The following is a 14,712-nucleotide window of genomic DNA, read 5'->3' as shown; positions in this document are numbered from 1 at the left end:
GGGGCCCATTCAGGTGGAGAAACTTCCTGGGTCTGGGGCCTCCCTTAGGCCCAGGTAGGTGTGTTACTTTCCTGATGAGACTTACTAGACCTGTGTTCCTCGGGTCCATGAGGGTGGTAATGGACTCATGGACACAGAGTTCTCACTGGGCTGATGAATGACAGCCTGTTGCTGGCAAAGAGCCTATTTCCCTCCATGATCATGGATTCCTGCAAGATCAGAGCTGGAGAAGAGAGGGATCACAGGACTTTGATTAGAATCTGGCTTCTATGCATCTATGAGTGTTTGTATGTTTGCTATATACGTGTTTACTTTGATTATCTCTTGGGTTTTTGCTGTATGTGTGCTTGTGTGTATGTAAGGAGGGGTATGGTACTGCCTGGTCGTCTTTTATATGTGTCATACGGGGTCTGTTTCCCACTCGTGTCTGTGATCAGTTGATTTCAACCTCCATCCCACTAAGAGTGGCTTCTCTTCCTGCATTTGAGACCCAGGATCTCAGTGTGTCTCTCTGTTCCTGTTCTTCAGTGTGAGAGTGGCTGCCTGTCCTCGGCAGTTTCCTCTTGGCATCTCTAAGTGACACCTCATCAGGTGGGATGTTAAGGGGAGACAGATCTGAATGGAAGAGCTAGGTTACATAACACTGGCCAAAACTTGGAGAGAAGAACGAGACGAATTGCTTGAACCTGTTTATGACCTGGAGTATGGACCTGTTTATGACATGGAGAATGTGCTTGATGACATGAGTTTGGAGTGGACATTTGTGAATTTTCAGGTTTCTAAAGCTACTTCACATGAACTATGAGCTCTCTGCGAGTATCCCAATCTCTTAGATTCTCTTTTCCTCATTTGTAAAATGATGCTTTATGAGGTCATGGTGCAAAGTTTCTAAGTACAAAATATGGCACATAACAAGTACTCAGAAGCTCCTTCTACAAGTTTTTCTTCACCTCTTGTTTTGCTCTGATTCTCCTGAAAAGATTTAAATAACGTGGCTCCCAACCTGTGCACACACCTGGCTCGCTCCTGGTCCTCTCCCAGCTGGGTCCCCGCTACTCACTTTGGTTGCAGTGACCAACTCCTACTATGGGTTACATGGGCTCGTTGGGCTCCAAATTTCCCCTCACCCTTAGCTAAAAGCCTGGTACCTGCCTGAGGGTGGCCTGCAGCTCCTTGCCCAGACTGGCCTTCAGGACTGTGGAGACACCTTGCTGTGAGGTCAACATCAAAAGCATCATTATCCTCATGAGTGCGGGCAGGCTCCAGCTCTTGAATCTCACACACCACAGTAGCCCAATCCCTCCTCATGAATCCCCCAGTGGGGATGTGAGCCCAGACCCAGGAATGACTTTTATGGAGGTCCTGGAAAGCACATGAGAATATCTCAACTCTCTCTCTCTGTCTGATTTTTTCTTCCCCATCATAAGACTGAAGCTCAGAGTATATTTTCCAGGGAACAATCCAGTCTACTGTAGTATACACAACAGGAATCTCCATTGCCAAGTATATTAGCTTTCTAGGTTTTTCATAATAAACCACCACAAACTGGGTGGCTTAAAACAACATAAATTTATTCTCACACAGTGCTGGAGGGAGGAAGTCTGAGATCAAGGTGTCAGCAGGGTTGGTACCTACTGGAGGCTCTGAGGAAGATTCTTCTATGCCTCACTCTCAGCTTCTGATATAGGCCATTAGAGGTACATAGCACTGAAGAATTAGCAGCAGCTTCCTGGCTGAAAGGTTCATCATATTCTGTGTTCTCTCATCGAATGTAAGATTTTAGTAGAAAACTAGTTTGTAGGCAGACATTGCAGAGGAAGCTGGCAGAAGTTTCTGATACCAGTATTGTGCACGATCTTTGGCATTATTTGTCTTAAAGACGTGTCACTCCGACTCTGCCTCCTTCACGACACGGCATTCTCCCTGCGTGACTTTGTGTCCAAATTTCCCTCTTCTTATAACGACACCAGTCAGTGGATTGGGGCCTGCTCTAATACCCAGTGTGGACTCATCTTGTCTTTATTATAACTGTAAAGACCCTAATTCCACATAAGGGTTTGTAAGTCTTGGTAGTCAGGGCTTGGATAGATTTTTTGTTTGTTTGTTTGTTTTGCCACAATTTAACACACAACATTAAGGAATGCAAATTCCTGACCAAGGACACTGAAGAAGGCCTGCCCTGTGCTTCATTCCTCCTCCTTTGGTAACTGGCCATCTCTTCCCAGTTTTCTTTTTATTACTGGGTTAGAGCAGTTGCTTCTGTTTCCTATGTATCCTTTGACAGATACAGGCTAGTATTTGCAAATATTTCTCTCCCAGTCAGGATTTGCCTGTTTTCCTAATGTTTAACAAACTGAGTTAATCTTTAATTTTGATGAAATTCAATTTATCGTTTTTTAGTTGAATAATTGAGTTCTCTAATCTAAAACAATTTTGCCTAATGCTAAGTTACAAAGGATATCTGTACAATTCAAACCTAGATTTTTTTAGCTCTTATGAAATAAAACTTTGAAAGAAGACAGCAAGCAAAAGAGAGAGAATCAAAATGTCAATAGAAAACAATTTAACACAGGCCAGGCGCTGTGGCTCATGCCTGTAATACCAGTACTTTGGGAGGCCGAGGCGGGTGGATCATGAGGTCAAGAAATCGAGACCATCCTGGCCAACATGGTGAAACCCCGTCTCTACTAAAAATACAAAAAATTCGCTGGGCATGGTGGCGCGTGCCTGTAATCCCAGCTACTCAGGAGGCTGAGGCGGGAGAATTGCCTGAACCCAGGAGGCGGAGGTTGCCGTGAGCCGAGATCGCGCCATTACACTCCAGCCTGGGTAACAAGAGCGAAACTCCGTCTCAAAAGAAAAAAAAAAAAGAAAAAAGAAAAAGGAAACAATGTAACACAAAGGAATTAGCTCTTATGATCCTTTTACTTCTGTTATCAGTTGTCGTGTCTCCTCTCACATTCTGATTTTACTTGAGTCTTCTCTGTTTTTTTCTAAGTTATTTTAGCTAAAGTTTGGAAATTGTATCTTCACAAAAATTAACTTTGAGTTTCATTGATCTTTTCTATTTGCTTTTCTACTCTGTATGTCATTTATTTCTGTTCTGTTCTTTATTTCCTTCTAAAAGAGCAAAATATTAGTGAGAATATAGAAAATATGAACAAGATTAATATTCTGACCTAATGACACACTAGCAAACTATAAAAACCACATTATTTCCAGTGCACATAATACATTTAACATTCTAAATCATAACCTAGCTCAAAATTAAATCTTAACGAATTTCAAAGACTGAACTCACATAAAAGTATATTTCTGGTTACAGTAGAATTAAACTATAAATAACAGGAATATAACTTTAAAAAATATTCAAGTATTTAGGAATTAAACCACACACTTATAAATACACCATGACTCAAAGAAGTCACAATGAAAATTATAAAATATTTTAAATTGAATATGGAAAACATGAACTGGTGACAAAAGATACATATCCAAACCTGTGGTATGCAGCTGAAATAGTTCTTAAATAAAAATTTATAACTTTAAATGATTATATTAGCAAAGAAGGAAAGAAGAAAGTCAGTTCTCTAAATGTAAACTGAAAGAATCTAGAAAAAGAATGACAAATTAAACCCGCAGGAGATCGGTACAAGAAAATTACAAAGATAAGAACAGGTATATATAAACATAATCATAGAGGTAGTAGAGAAAATACCAAAAAGAAGTTTTTGGAAAAGATTAATAAAATTGACAAATCCTTTGCAAAACTGATTAAGAAAAAAAGAGATAGGCTGGGTGTGGTGGCTCACATCTGCAATCCCAGCACTTTGGGAGGCTGAGGTAGGTGGATACTTGAGGTCAGGAGTTTGAGACCAGTCTGGACAACATGGCAAAACCCTTTCTCCACTAAAAATACAATATTAGCCAGGCATGGTGGTGGGCATCTGTAATCCCAGCTACTTGGGAGACTGAGGCAGAAGAATCACTTGAACCCAGGAGGCAGAGTTAGCAGTGGGCCAAGATTGCACCACTGCTCTCCAGCCTGGGTTATTAAAAAAAAAAAAAAAAAGAAAGAAAAGAGATAAAATACAAATATTTCTAACAGATACGTAGACACTGCTATAGATCCTACTCACATTGAAAAGAAATATGATGAAGATATTGTGAGAATTTTTGCCAATGCATATATATTCAGAGGAAATTGACAAATTCATTGAAAAATGTAACTCACTGAAACTGAACAAAAGACAGAAAACATGAATAGGTTTAGGTCATAAGAAAATTAAATCTGAAATTAAAATCAGTTCCCAACTGAAGACACCATTCCAAGATGGCCTCTCTGGTGAATTCATCTAACATTAAAGTATAATTTTACACAAATTATTTTAGATAATAGGGAGCATGAGAGCATATCCACAGCTCATTTTAATGAGGCTTGCAAAACACTGACACCAAAACCTAGTGATTGCATTAAGGAGGGGAAAAAAAGCCAATATCTCTCCTGAACATAGATGCAAATGCTCTAAGCAAACGATTAGTAAGTCTACTCCTATAATATATACACAAGATAAAATATGACTAAATGGAGTTTATTCCATCAAAGGAGGATTGATTTAATTTTTTTAAAATCAAGTTGTATTATTTATAATATCACCATATTATCTCATCAAAAAGTATATATCTAGCAGCATGACCCTGTGTGTTAAGGCCTCAAATATAGTATCCTGGTACTTCACTACACACTTTAAATGTACTAACTTATTTCATTGTCCACATAATTTTTATGAAATAGAAAATTTCATTTCATTATTTTCATTATTTTCTCCCAGCTGCAAATAAATGGCTGGAACACAGAGTGGCTAAGCGGCTCCAGATTGTGTAACAATTAAGTGATAGAGCTGTGAATCCAGTTTAGATAGGCCTGACTGGAGCACTTGTACTCTGAAACACTTCATTATATTGTCTTTCAGGAGTCTACACCTGCTCTGGTGGTCTCTGGACATTTAGCACAATAGCAGAAGTTTTCTTAGCAACCCTTCAGCACCAGACCTGAGAATACAGTGACTAAACTTGTATGTACAGTGTTTACTGTTCCTACCAATGATTTGACTTCTAACTTAGGCAGCAATGTGACTTTCTTTTAGCAAGCTTACCAGGACAGATTTCTCCAAATATTTTTGTTTTTCTTGAAAATTTTCCACTGAGGAGAATCTATGCTGACAGAATTTAAATCATTTAACACATATCCAGGAACCACCTTCAGAAATATTTGGATTTTCTCAAGTTGGCAAATAATAATCCCTTGATTGTAAGATTATTTTTGGACATGAGGAACTTGTAAAGCAGCTGTCAAGAATAAGACATAGGAGGCTGGACACAGTGGCTCACGCCTGTAATCCCAGCACTTTGGGAGGCTGAGGCAGGAGGATCACTTGAGGTCAGGAGTTCCAGACCAGCTTGGCCAATATAGTGAAACTTTGTCTCTACTAAAAATACAAAAATTAGCCAGGCATGGTGGCACGTGCCAGTAATCCCAGCTACTTGGGAGGCCAAGACATGAGAATCACTTGAACCTGGGAGATGGATGTTGCAGTGAACGGAGATCACACCACTGCTCTACAGCCTGGGCAACAGAGTGAGACTCCATCTCAAAAAAAAAAAAAAAAAAAAAAAAAAGAGAAAGAATAGGACATAGGAAATAGCTATGCAAAAAGGAACTGGGATTGAGCCCATTTTCATCAACTTATTTTGAGATTCCAGTCATCTTCAGGGGATCTGCTGACAGTGAGCTACGTCAGTAGTGGTAAAAGCAGAGAAAGAACAGGCAGTTGTCATAGCTAGTCATTTCTAAGAATTACCATCCCTCCTCTCAGCCCAGCCCCTGACGACTATATTCAAGGAAGCAGGAATGGAGTGCTGGAAAATAGAACCTCACAAGCCCCTACAGCGTAGGGGAGTAGTCGGGCAGGAAAGGGAGTTAAGTTAAATATGAATTTGATGCTTTTAAAAAGATAAATACTAATGCCTAATAACTGAAATAAAACAGAGTTAGCTTACCAAATCAGAGAAGGATGTTCACTGTCAGCATTTCTATTAAGTATTGTATTGGCATTGCTAGCCAGTGCAATAAGGTAAGAAACAAAACTAAAGCAATTGGGAAGAAATAAGTACTGCCATATTTTCAGCTGACATGACTATACATAGACAAAATCCAGAAGAACCTACAAATCACTAGAGTTAAGAAATAATCTTATTGAGATTACTAAACATCGTAAGTCTACATACAAAACTTAACTGTATTTCTGTGTACAAGAAAAAAAGAAAAAATATTAAAAAACAATTATTAAAATTACTAAAACCACCAAAACAAGATATTTTAAGATATTTATTTTAGTTTGAAAACTGAAAATGTCAAAACAGCAATATAAGTTAAAGAAGTCCTAATTAAATGGAAATACATGGTGAACATTGACTAGAGATCCAGTAGTAAGTTCTCAGTTCTGTGTAAGTTGATTGATAGAGTCAATGAGGTCCCAATGGAAAGCTCATCAGGGTTTTGTGGAAATCAAGATGTTTCTAATATTTATATGGAAATCTTAACTTGAAGAAGAACAATGCTGGACTATAGTTACAACTATAAATGTACACTAATTAAAACAGTGTCCTGTTTGACACAAGCACCAACAAATAGACTAGTAGAATAGATAGCCCAGAAACAGAGACACATATACAGAGTTACTTAATTTACAAAAATGGACCACGCTAATTCAATGGAGGAAAAATGGCCTTTCCTACAAATAGTGCTGTGTCAAGTGGATATCTGTTTTATCAGAAATAGATAGAATGTTTAATAATAAGACTATTAGAAAGAAAATGGAAACATATCTTCATGATTTCAAAATCATAAAAAAATATTTTCATGATTTTGGGATGGGAAAAAATTTCTTAAACATGACACAAAAAGCACTAACTTTGAAAGAAAATATGAATAAATAAGATTTTCTCAAAATTAGTAAATTTTGCTCATCAACATTCAATATTAGGAGCAAGTCAAAAACTAGAAAAGTATTTGTGATACACTTAGAAAAGGACATATTCAGAATGTAAAAATAACTTAAAAATCAGTAAGAAAAAGTTTGGCTAACTAATTTTAAATAAAATACAAAAGATTTGAATGGGTACTTCACAAAAGAAGATATCCAAGTACCCAATAAGCATATAAAAATGTGTTCAATCTTATTACATGTTGGGGAGATACAGATTAAAACCATGGGGAAATACACTTTATATCTACAGGAATCATAAATGTTAAGAGAAGTGAAAACATTGACTTTTTATAAGCATATAGAGCATCTAGGACTGCCACACATTTCTGGGAGAATAAATTTATACAATCACTTAGGAAAACTGGTAGTATCTCTTAAAGCTAAATGCATGGTTCCTCATCCCCTTAAAGTTCCAATTCTGGATAGGCAACCAATAGAAATTAGTGCACCATGTCTACCAAAAAGACAAGCACAGGAATGTTTGTGGATTCTCTTTCTTAATGGCCAAATATTGGAAGCCACCTAAGTGCTTATTAACAATACAATGGATAAACTGAGGAGTATTACTATAAGGAAACCCTACATGGCAAGGAAAAGGATGAAACTTCGGCTATGTATGACATGAATGAATCTCACAGACTTAATTCTGAGTAAACAGGACAGACAGCATGACACACAGTATGATTCCAACTATGCAATGTACACCAACAGACAAAATGATAGTAGTCATGGAGGTCAGAGTAGCATTTTCCTAGGAGTTAGTACTAGGAGGAGTTATAAAGGGGCTCCTAGGGAGTCAGAAATATCCCATATCTTAATCTAGAAAGTGGGTGTGTATATAGGTATGTATGTGTATGAGAATTTCTTAATCTGTTTGCTTGAGATTTATGTTATTTATGTTCTTTACATGGTTTAGTATCTCGTTAAAAAGAAAACAGAGTTCATAGAGAAAGTTACAAAATAGAGTGTTTTAATATCAAGACTTGCTAAAAAGCTATGGTATTAAACTGTGGTGATGTCATTAGGGAGCCTTCTATCTGAAGAGAAAGGCTCAGTATAGCATAGGCGTTTGTTGTAAATGAAGAAATAAATCCATCTTACTTTTATATTGCAGCAAGCTAACACTATCAAAAATACAGCTTAATTAAACTAGATAATTAATGTAGGAAACAAAATATAGTGTCTGTCTCATAGCATATATTAAAAATATAATTAGTTTGACTACTACTGCTGCTACTATTATACTTCTATTATTGCTTTATTGGTGGTGGTGCTATTAGTGATCATTTTCAGTGATTGCCCACAAAGGAAAAACAACACTGGATATGGGGAAATTGACATAATTTATCTTTCCAAGCAGAGTGTGGGACTGTGGGTTACAGTAAAAACACAAGGGGGGCCCGAGTCATGTGACCCTTCAGACAGGGAACTCGCAGATCACCAGATGGGAGGAGGAACAGGGGACATCATTCCACCCGCCACTTCTCAGGAGCACTACACAGTCTTCTCTGGAATCAGCATTGTTGGGTTCACCCTTGTTCCAGTTTGTGTAGGTCAGTCTTCTTCCTGTCAGATCCACGAACTGCCCTTCTGTCTCCTCATCAGTGATGCCTAGGAAGGCTTCTTCCTTGACCAGACTCTGGAGGGCCGTGTTCTCTGCCTGATTCATGGGGGTGGCCACAGAGGCCTGGAATTGGGCACACAGGGCCTTCACTTTGTCAAAGGTCATTGTTTCACCATTGGTCAGGAAGAGCTTCTTTCCAACTTGTTTGCCCAGAGAGAAGGTTACCCCTAAAATGTGAAAAAGTGGATGAAACTGGCTTATCCTTAAGCCCACCTCAAGATGTTTCTCAAGATAAAGTCTTCTAGAGTGGAGTTGCCAGATAAAATATAGTACGTCCCGTTAAATTTGAATTTCAGACAAACAATTAATATTTAAGTATATCTCCCATGTAATTTTTCAGATATACTTATGCTAAATTTTTTATTAACCTGAAATACAATTTAACTGATGCCTTGTTTTTTTATTTGTTAAATATGCTAACCCACACGTGAACAGAGACTGGTGCAAAGGCCTCTGTGCTTTTGGATTAGAATGCTAGAAGACATATTATTTGGCCTTCTGAATTCTAAATTATTAACTTGAGACCAAACAAAAAATATCTGCAAATCTTTGCCCCAGGCAGGTTAGACCTCATGCCAGATCTCAATATCAGTGCAACAATGGGGTGTAAGTCCCATTTTCAGTTAGCAACATCAGAGGGTAAAGGATTAGGGTCTCTGGAGTCAGACTGATTTCCATCTATAAACCACCTCTACCATTTATTAGCTTTGTGCATTTGAGCAAGTAATTTCACTTCCCTTTGCCTCAATTTCTACCAAAATATCATGAGAATTTTATGAGGTCAGAATATGAGAAATGCCTATGAGGGTGCAGAAGATTATTTGCATTGAGTAAGTATTTGTTGCATTCTATTTTTCCCAAACTTCAACCTGCCTGGAGAGTAAGAGAAAAAACTTACACTTTTTGATACGATTTATTTCTGTTTGCAGAGTTTTTCTTTCTGGGTTAGCCAGGCTACTATCACAATCTAGAAAATTAGAACAAAGTGAAGAAGCATTGTTGAAAAGGAGCCTCAGAACTGCACATATATAAGGAAGTGGAGTATCTTTTTCAAACTGAAAAAAAAACATTTATTTTACATTGGTGTTTATACTTTGAAGGAAGCTAAAAATATGAAAGGCAAAAAGAAAAAAAAATCTCTATTTCCATCCAACTCTAAACATCACTCTTTGTTTAGTGTATCCCAAATTACACATATACATCACATGACCACATATACTCTCTCATTATCTAGCAATATATAGTCCAGGTTCTTCACAGATTATTTTTTTCCCAAATAAATTGTTCTATCAAAACTAAAAAGAGTTCTCTTGAGGCATTTCTCTATGATGAGCTGGTGAAGAGTGATAAAAAGATCACATGATTTTGTCTTTGGAGAGGTTTTGCTTTTGTTGTCTTCTGTTTTGTTTTTGTTTTTCCTGAGTTTGTCCTGTTAGTCAGGAGACCAAGATATCTGTGAGTTGCCCGTTATCCAAGTGGGGAGGGCAGGGGCAAACCACTTGTTGTAGTAGATGGCAAAAATGGCTTCAGTAGAATACAGCTCTTCTCATTGAGACATGGAGTCTGTTTCCCCTCTCCTTGAATCTGGGCTGGCCTTGTGACTTGTTTCGACCAATGCCATGTGGCAGAAATGATAATGTGCTCTGAGCCTTCAGGAAGCCTACAGCCTTTGTTATTTCTACTCTTGGGAATCCTGTAGTCACTGCTATGTGAACAAGCCGTGGCTAGTCTGTTGGATGATGAGACATGTGGTTCAGTTACCCTCATAACTCCAGCTAACATTCAAACAACAGCCTGACACAGGAGTGAGACTATTGGCCATCAGTCGACACAGACGCATGAGTGAGCTACAGCTTAAACCAGCAGAGAAATCACATGGCTGACCCACAGTCTTGTGATTTACACTGATGGCTGTGATTTTAAGATATTAAGTATAGGCCAGGCACGGTGGCTCACGCCTGTAATCCCAGCACTTTGGGAGGCTGAGGCGGGCAGATCATGAAGTCAAGAGATCAAGACCATCCTGGCCATGGTGAAACCCTGTCTCTACTAAAAATACAAAAATTAGCCGGGCGTGGTGGCATGCGCCTGTGGTCCCAGCTACTTGGGAGGCTGAGGCAGAAGAATTGCTTGAACCCAGGTGGAGGTTGCAGTGAGCCGAGATTGCGTCACTGTACTCCAGCCTGGCGAAAAAAAAAAAAAGATATTAAGTGTTGTCTTAGTTTCTTATAAAGTAAAAGATGATATCCTGTGGTTACACACTTTTGTAAAAATAGGCATAATAAGCCCACACTTAGATGGCCTATATTCTCCCTCTAGGACCAGGGCCTTATATTGGACTGTTTCAGGTGACAGAGAACCTAGGCTCAGTTCCTACAGGGAGTGTCTGATGAGGGAGTTGTCTTAAAAAGTTTGTGAGTCTGTACTCAGGTACTTACAGGAATTCCCCAAGGCTCTACGAACAAAGAGAGGGCTGAGGGCACTGGGTCAGAAAGCAAATTGGGGTATCTTCCTTTGAAGGAACAGAAGAAGGGGCACCTCTCACCAGGTACTCAAGGTCTCAGAACCCTGGGTGCATTCAGCTCAGACCTTGCTGGGGTCCTTACCTGGACTGGCTCCAGGGTCTCCTTTTTGGCCCTTGGCCCCTGGTGACCCAGAAGGTCCTGGATTTCCTGGAGGCCCCAACTTTCCAGGAGGGCCTTGCAAGCCTCTGAGCCCTTGGCCTGTTGGAAGATAAAGGAAATGTGACTTAATATCTGTGTTCTTGCTCTCTTTCTCTGAGTTTGATGCTCAAGCCCTTCCCAGGAGAAAGGAGAGCTTGACCCAGGACTGACCTTTCTGAGCCACTGCTCTCAAGAACTGTAATAACTTAAGAAATAGAGTTGCCATGTGGAGGTTGCTGCGGGGAGGGAGCTAAGTGAAAATTAACTGCATGTTTTTTTACAAGTAATGGTAATTCTCCCATCCCGCCCACTGCCACTGGATCTCCCTGTAAATAGGTTCCCCCAATAAAACCAGTGCTTGTTTGCTGGTTCCAGGTCTCTTTGGCCTCTTGAACCTGGTCCCATCCCTTCTGAAGTTAGTGGGGGTCTGATATGACAATGACCCAAAGAAGAAAAATTCATCTTGTGTCCCATGGGATGGCCTGACCTGTGGGCCACTTTACTGGGCAGACAAGACAACTATTTGTCACAAACTGTTGTGTGGAAATCTGAGATGCCAGAGAATGGGAGCTGAATCTGTTTTGAATTACAGTATAGTTGAGAAAAAGGTACTCAAATAGGACATCACTCTCCTTTTATCTCCAGGCAGTTTTCTCTGGAAGGTAAAGAATTGAATTGCAGAGACAGAAAAGCCCAACCTGTACCTGGCTCCCCCTTTTCTCCTTTGGTGCCATCACGCCCATCTTTTCCTGGGAAGCCATTGATGCCTGGAGAGCTACAGGCAATCACCGTGGGACAGGTCTTTTGGGCATCCTCAGAGGTCACAGTTTCTGAGTAAGATGCTACCAACACACTCAGGAGAAGGAGAGGTAGTGATGGAAACAGGGACATGGTCCTCACCTTAGTGTGACAAAAGTCAGTTAATCAACACATATTTACCAAACATGCCCTCTGTCCTACAACCTGGGTGCAGGCTACACAGAAATAGATGACCCATTCCTGGCCTCTAGATGGGAATTTGGAAAAGTAAACATTCCTTGTGACATTGCATACTAGTACCTTAACAAAGGTCGGTGCTATGACAAGCAGTGGGGATCCCAAAGAGGGGTTCACCTGTGCCTAGGCCCCTGGTGTTGCTGCTGGAAGGCTATAAATTTGCTTTCCATGGCAGTGAGAATGAATGAGACGGTGCATTGCCAGCTCACACATGCCTGATAGCTTAGGGAAAGACAATGAGTGGAAACCCAGGTGTCTGCAGGAGCTTCCTCTTTCTCCCCATGTCCCCTTTGGGTCCATCTGCCACCTGAATCCAGTCTTTGCACCTGGGCAGCTGATTCCCTCCAGGGCCTGTTAACGATCATTTACTCAGTGACAGGCCTTAAGCTGCAGGCTGATGATCCAAAGAGGAAGGTCTCAACCTCAGATCAACCTCAACCTTAGTCACCAACATAGCCCAGAATTAACTTGAGTTTGCTTCCCCTCGGTGTTTTAGACAGGCTTGCCCGCGTAAGCTTTTTCTCTGGAAATTTCTCACCAACCACATTGTTCTTGGCAGAGGGCTAGATCCTTCTCTACTTTCTGGCAGGAATTCCCTGTTTTCTGTGAGTCAAAACCACTGGCAATTAGACAACTTGCCTTGAATTCCCCTCCTATTTCTCAATCTTAACCTTTCATTTGTTCTTCAGAGCTTTCTTCCAGCTGTTGCCTCCAAGGGAACCTCAGCGGCCCAGCCCCATAGGTCTAAGCCTCCGAGGCTCCCTTTGAAAACAAAGACAGTCTCCATTGAAGATGAACAGGGAATGGAAGAAAGTCACAGGTGCTCCAGCACAAGCAGAAAAAGAGACCCTCCTCAACCTGATTTCTGCTTTCCATACCACTCCTCCACCCCTAGAAAGCATCCTCCATGCCCCCAAGGTCATGTCAGTTTCCCAAACCCTTGATTCAGGAACCCAGATTTATTTACCAGAAATGACTCCCTGGTGTTTCTGCAGGGCAGGGACTCAATGACACAGATGCTGGCCCTCTAGCCTGGGGATCTGGCAGATGCCTCAGAGTGAGAGAGGAGGCTGGGCTCAACAATGTAGGGCCCAATCAACCGTGTGAACAGGGATAGCCTGGGCCTGGCCTTCCACTCTAGATTAATAAACAACTTCATAGGACTACAAGAAATTTAGAAGCCTCCAGCACAGTGCTAGGCAGCTGTCTACTTTAATACAACACAATTCCTCTTTCAATTGCCACCCATTTCGGCAAACCTCATTGCTGAACTACCATAACTAGGTTCACCTGGTTGGTCATGTTGTGATCCTTGTTTCCAACAGGAAAACAGATGCAAACACATACACACGCTCATGCACACCAACCACACATACAGACACCTGCATGTGCACACACACTCGAAAGCACAGTAGCTCTCTGTTGTACATTGCAACTTGAGTAGGGTATTGATCTTTTTTATGATCTTGCTTTGTCTCCAACCTGTACCTGCTACACTCTATTGGGCCCATCTCTTAGATCTGCCTTTCTTTTGGCCTGTCACCTGGGCAGACACCCCCTTCCGGGTCCCTAATAATATAACTGATTGGCTGGGAGGGATAGATTTACCCCAGTGGAGTCTCTCATTAATGGCACACATTGGACTAAGGTGCCAGGTAACACTACATATCACTCCACTATCCTCCCACTGGGTGTAAGTTATATAAGTTCTAACCCTTACTGTGTACCTGCCCAAACATAATTATGGCTACATCATGGCAAAGGAAATGCCTAAACAGTCCTAGTGGCAGGTAGCCTCAAATTTGGAAATGTGATCAATGCCACTTTCCCAAACGTTTCTTCCTGTGCTAAAGAACAAAGCCAGGAAAGTAATGCATTCTACTTTAGTTTGGAGGTTCGTCATAGGGAACAGGCCCGTAGCCTCCAGTTAGGGAATTAGAACATCTTAGACTGAAGCCCCCACAGCCATTTGCAGGGCAATCGTACTGATGTCTGTGTCTACTGTGGCATCAATGACAGTTTCATAGCCATGTCCCAATACCCTGTAATTTGGGCCAATGGGGGGATGGGATATCCTAGACCCCAAGTAGAGCCCATGCCACTCCAAGACACTCCATGGCACCCGGGACATCTTAGCACATCCCTTAACAGCTGGCATGGGACATATTACAGTTCCAGTCACAATTACACTATGATCTTTTTTCATAGGATGTGTACATTGACCCAGCAGTTGCTAAAGTCAAAGAAGAAGGGCACACAGGGTGGGCTCTAGAGTGGACTTAATGAGGGCTGTCTCAAGGTTCTGCAGTAAATAAACAGAGTAGCAGAGTCACTAACAATATTGATGGGCTGAGCAGAAAATGAATCCGTGGCCAGTATG

The 14,712-nt window shown here is 40.7% G+C and overlaps 1 protein-coding gene across 1 annotated transcript; it reads right to left on the bottom strand.

The window, feature by feature from the left end:
- Positions 1-8,373: 8,373 nt before the first annotated feature.
- Positions 8,374-13,384, bottom strand: MBL2 (mannose binding lectin 2). The gene is made up of 5 exons (XM_002756354.7): positions 13,300-13,384; positions 12,041-12,236; positions 11,280-11,396; positions 9,572-9,640; positions 8,374-8,840 (listed from the first exon to the last, which is right to left on the bottom strand). Exons 2-5 carry the CDS (start codon positions 12,225-12,227, stop codon positions 8,467-8,469), a joined length of 747 nt encoding a protein of 248 aa, XP_002756400.1. The 5' UTR covers positions 12,228-12,236; positions 13,300-13,384; the 3' UTR covers positions 8,374-8,466.
- Between the last annotated feature and the right edge of the window lie 1,328 nt (positions 13,385-14,712).

Source organism: Callithrix jacchus, chromosome 12, assembly GCF_049354715.1.
Source record: "Callithrix jacchus isolate 240 chromosome 12, calJac240_pri, whole genome shotgun sequence".
Lineage (NCBI taxonomy): Eukaryota > Metazoa > Chordata > Mammalia > Primates > Cebidae > Callithrix > Callithrix jacchus.
The sequence above is the reverse complement of the archived record's forward strand: the minus strand, read 5'-3'. Positions and strand labels throughout refer to the sequence as shown.

Excerpts from the sequence above, each read along its gene's own strand:
- MBL2 (XM_002756354.7), bottom strand. The coding sequence starts at position 12,227 with ATGTCCCTGTTTCCATCACTACCTCTCCTTCTCCTGAGTGTGTTGGTA. Across the intron at positions 11,397-12,040 it reads AGGAGAAAAGGGGGAGCCAG|GCCAAGGGCTCAGAGGCTTG; the intron begins GTACAGGTTGGG and ends ATCTTCCAACAG. Across the intron at positions 8,841-9,571 it reads AATAAATCGTATCAAAAAGT|GGGTAACCTTCTCTCTGGGC; the intron begins GTAAGTTTTTTC and ends TTCACATTTTAG.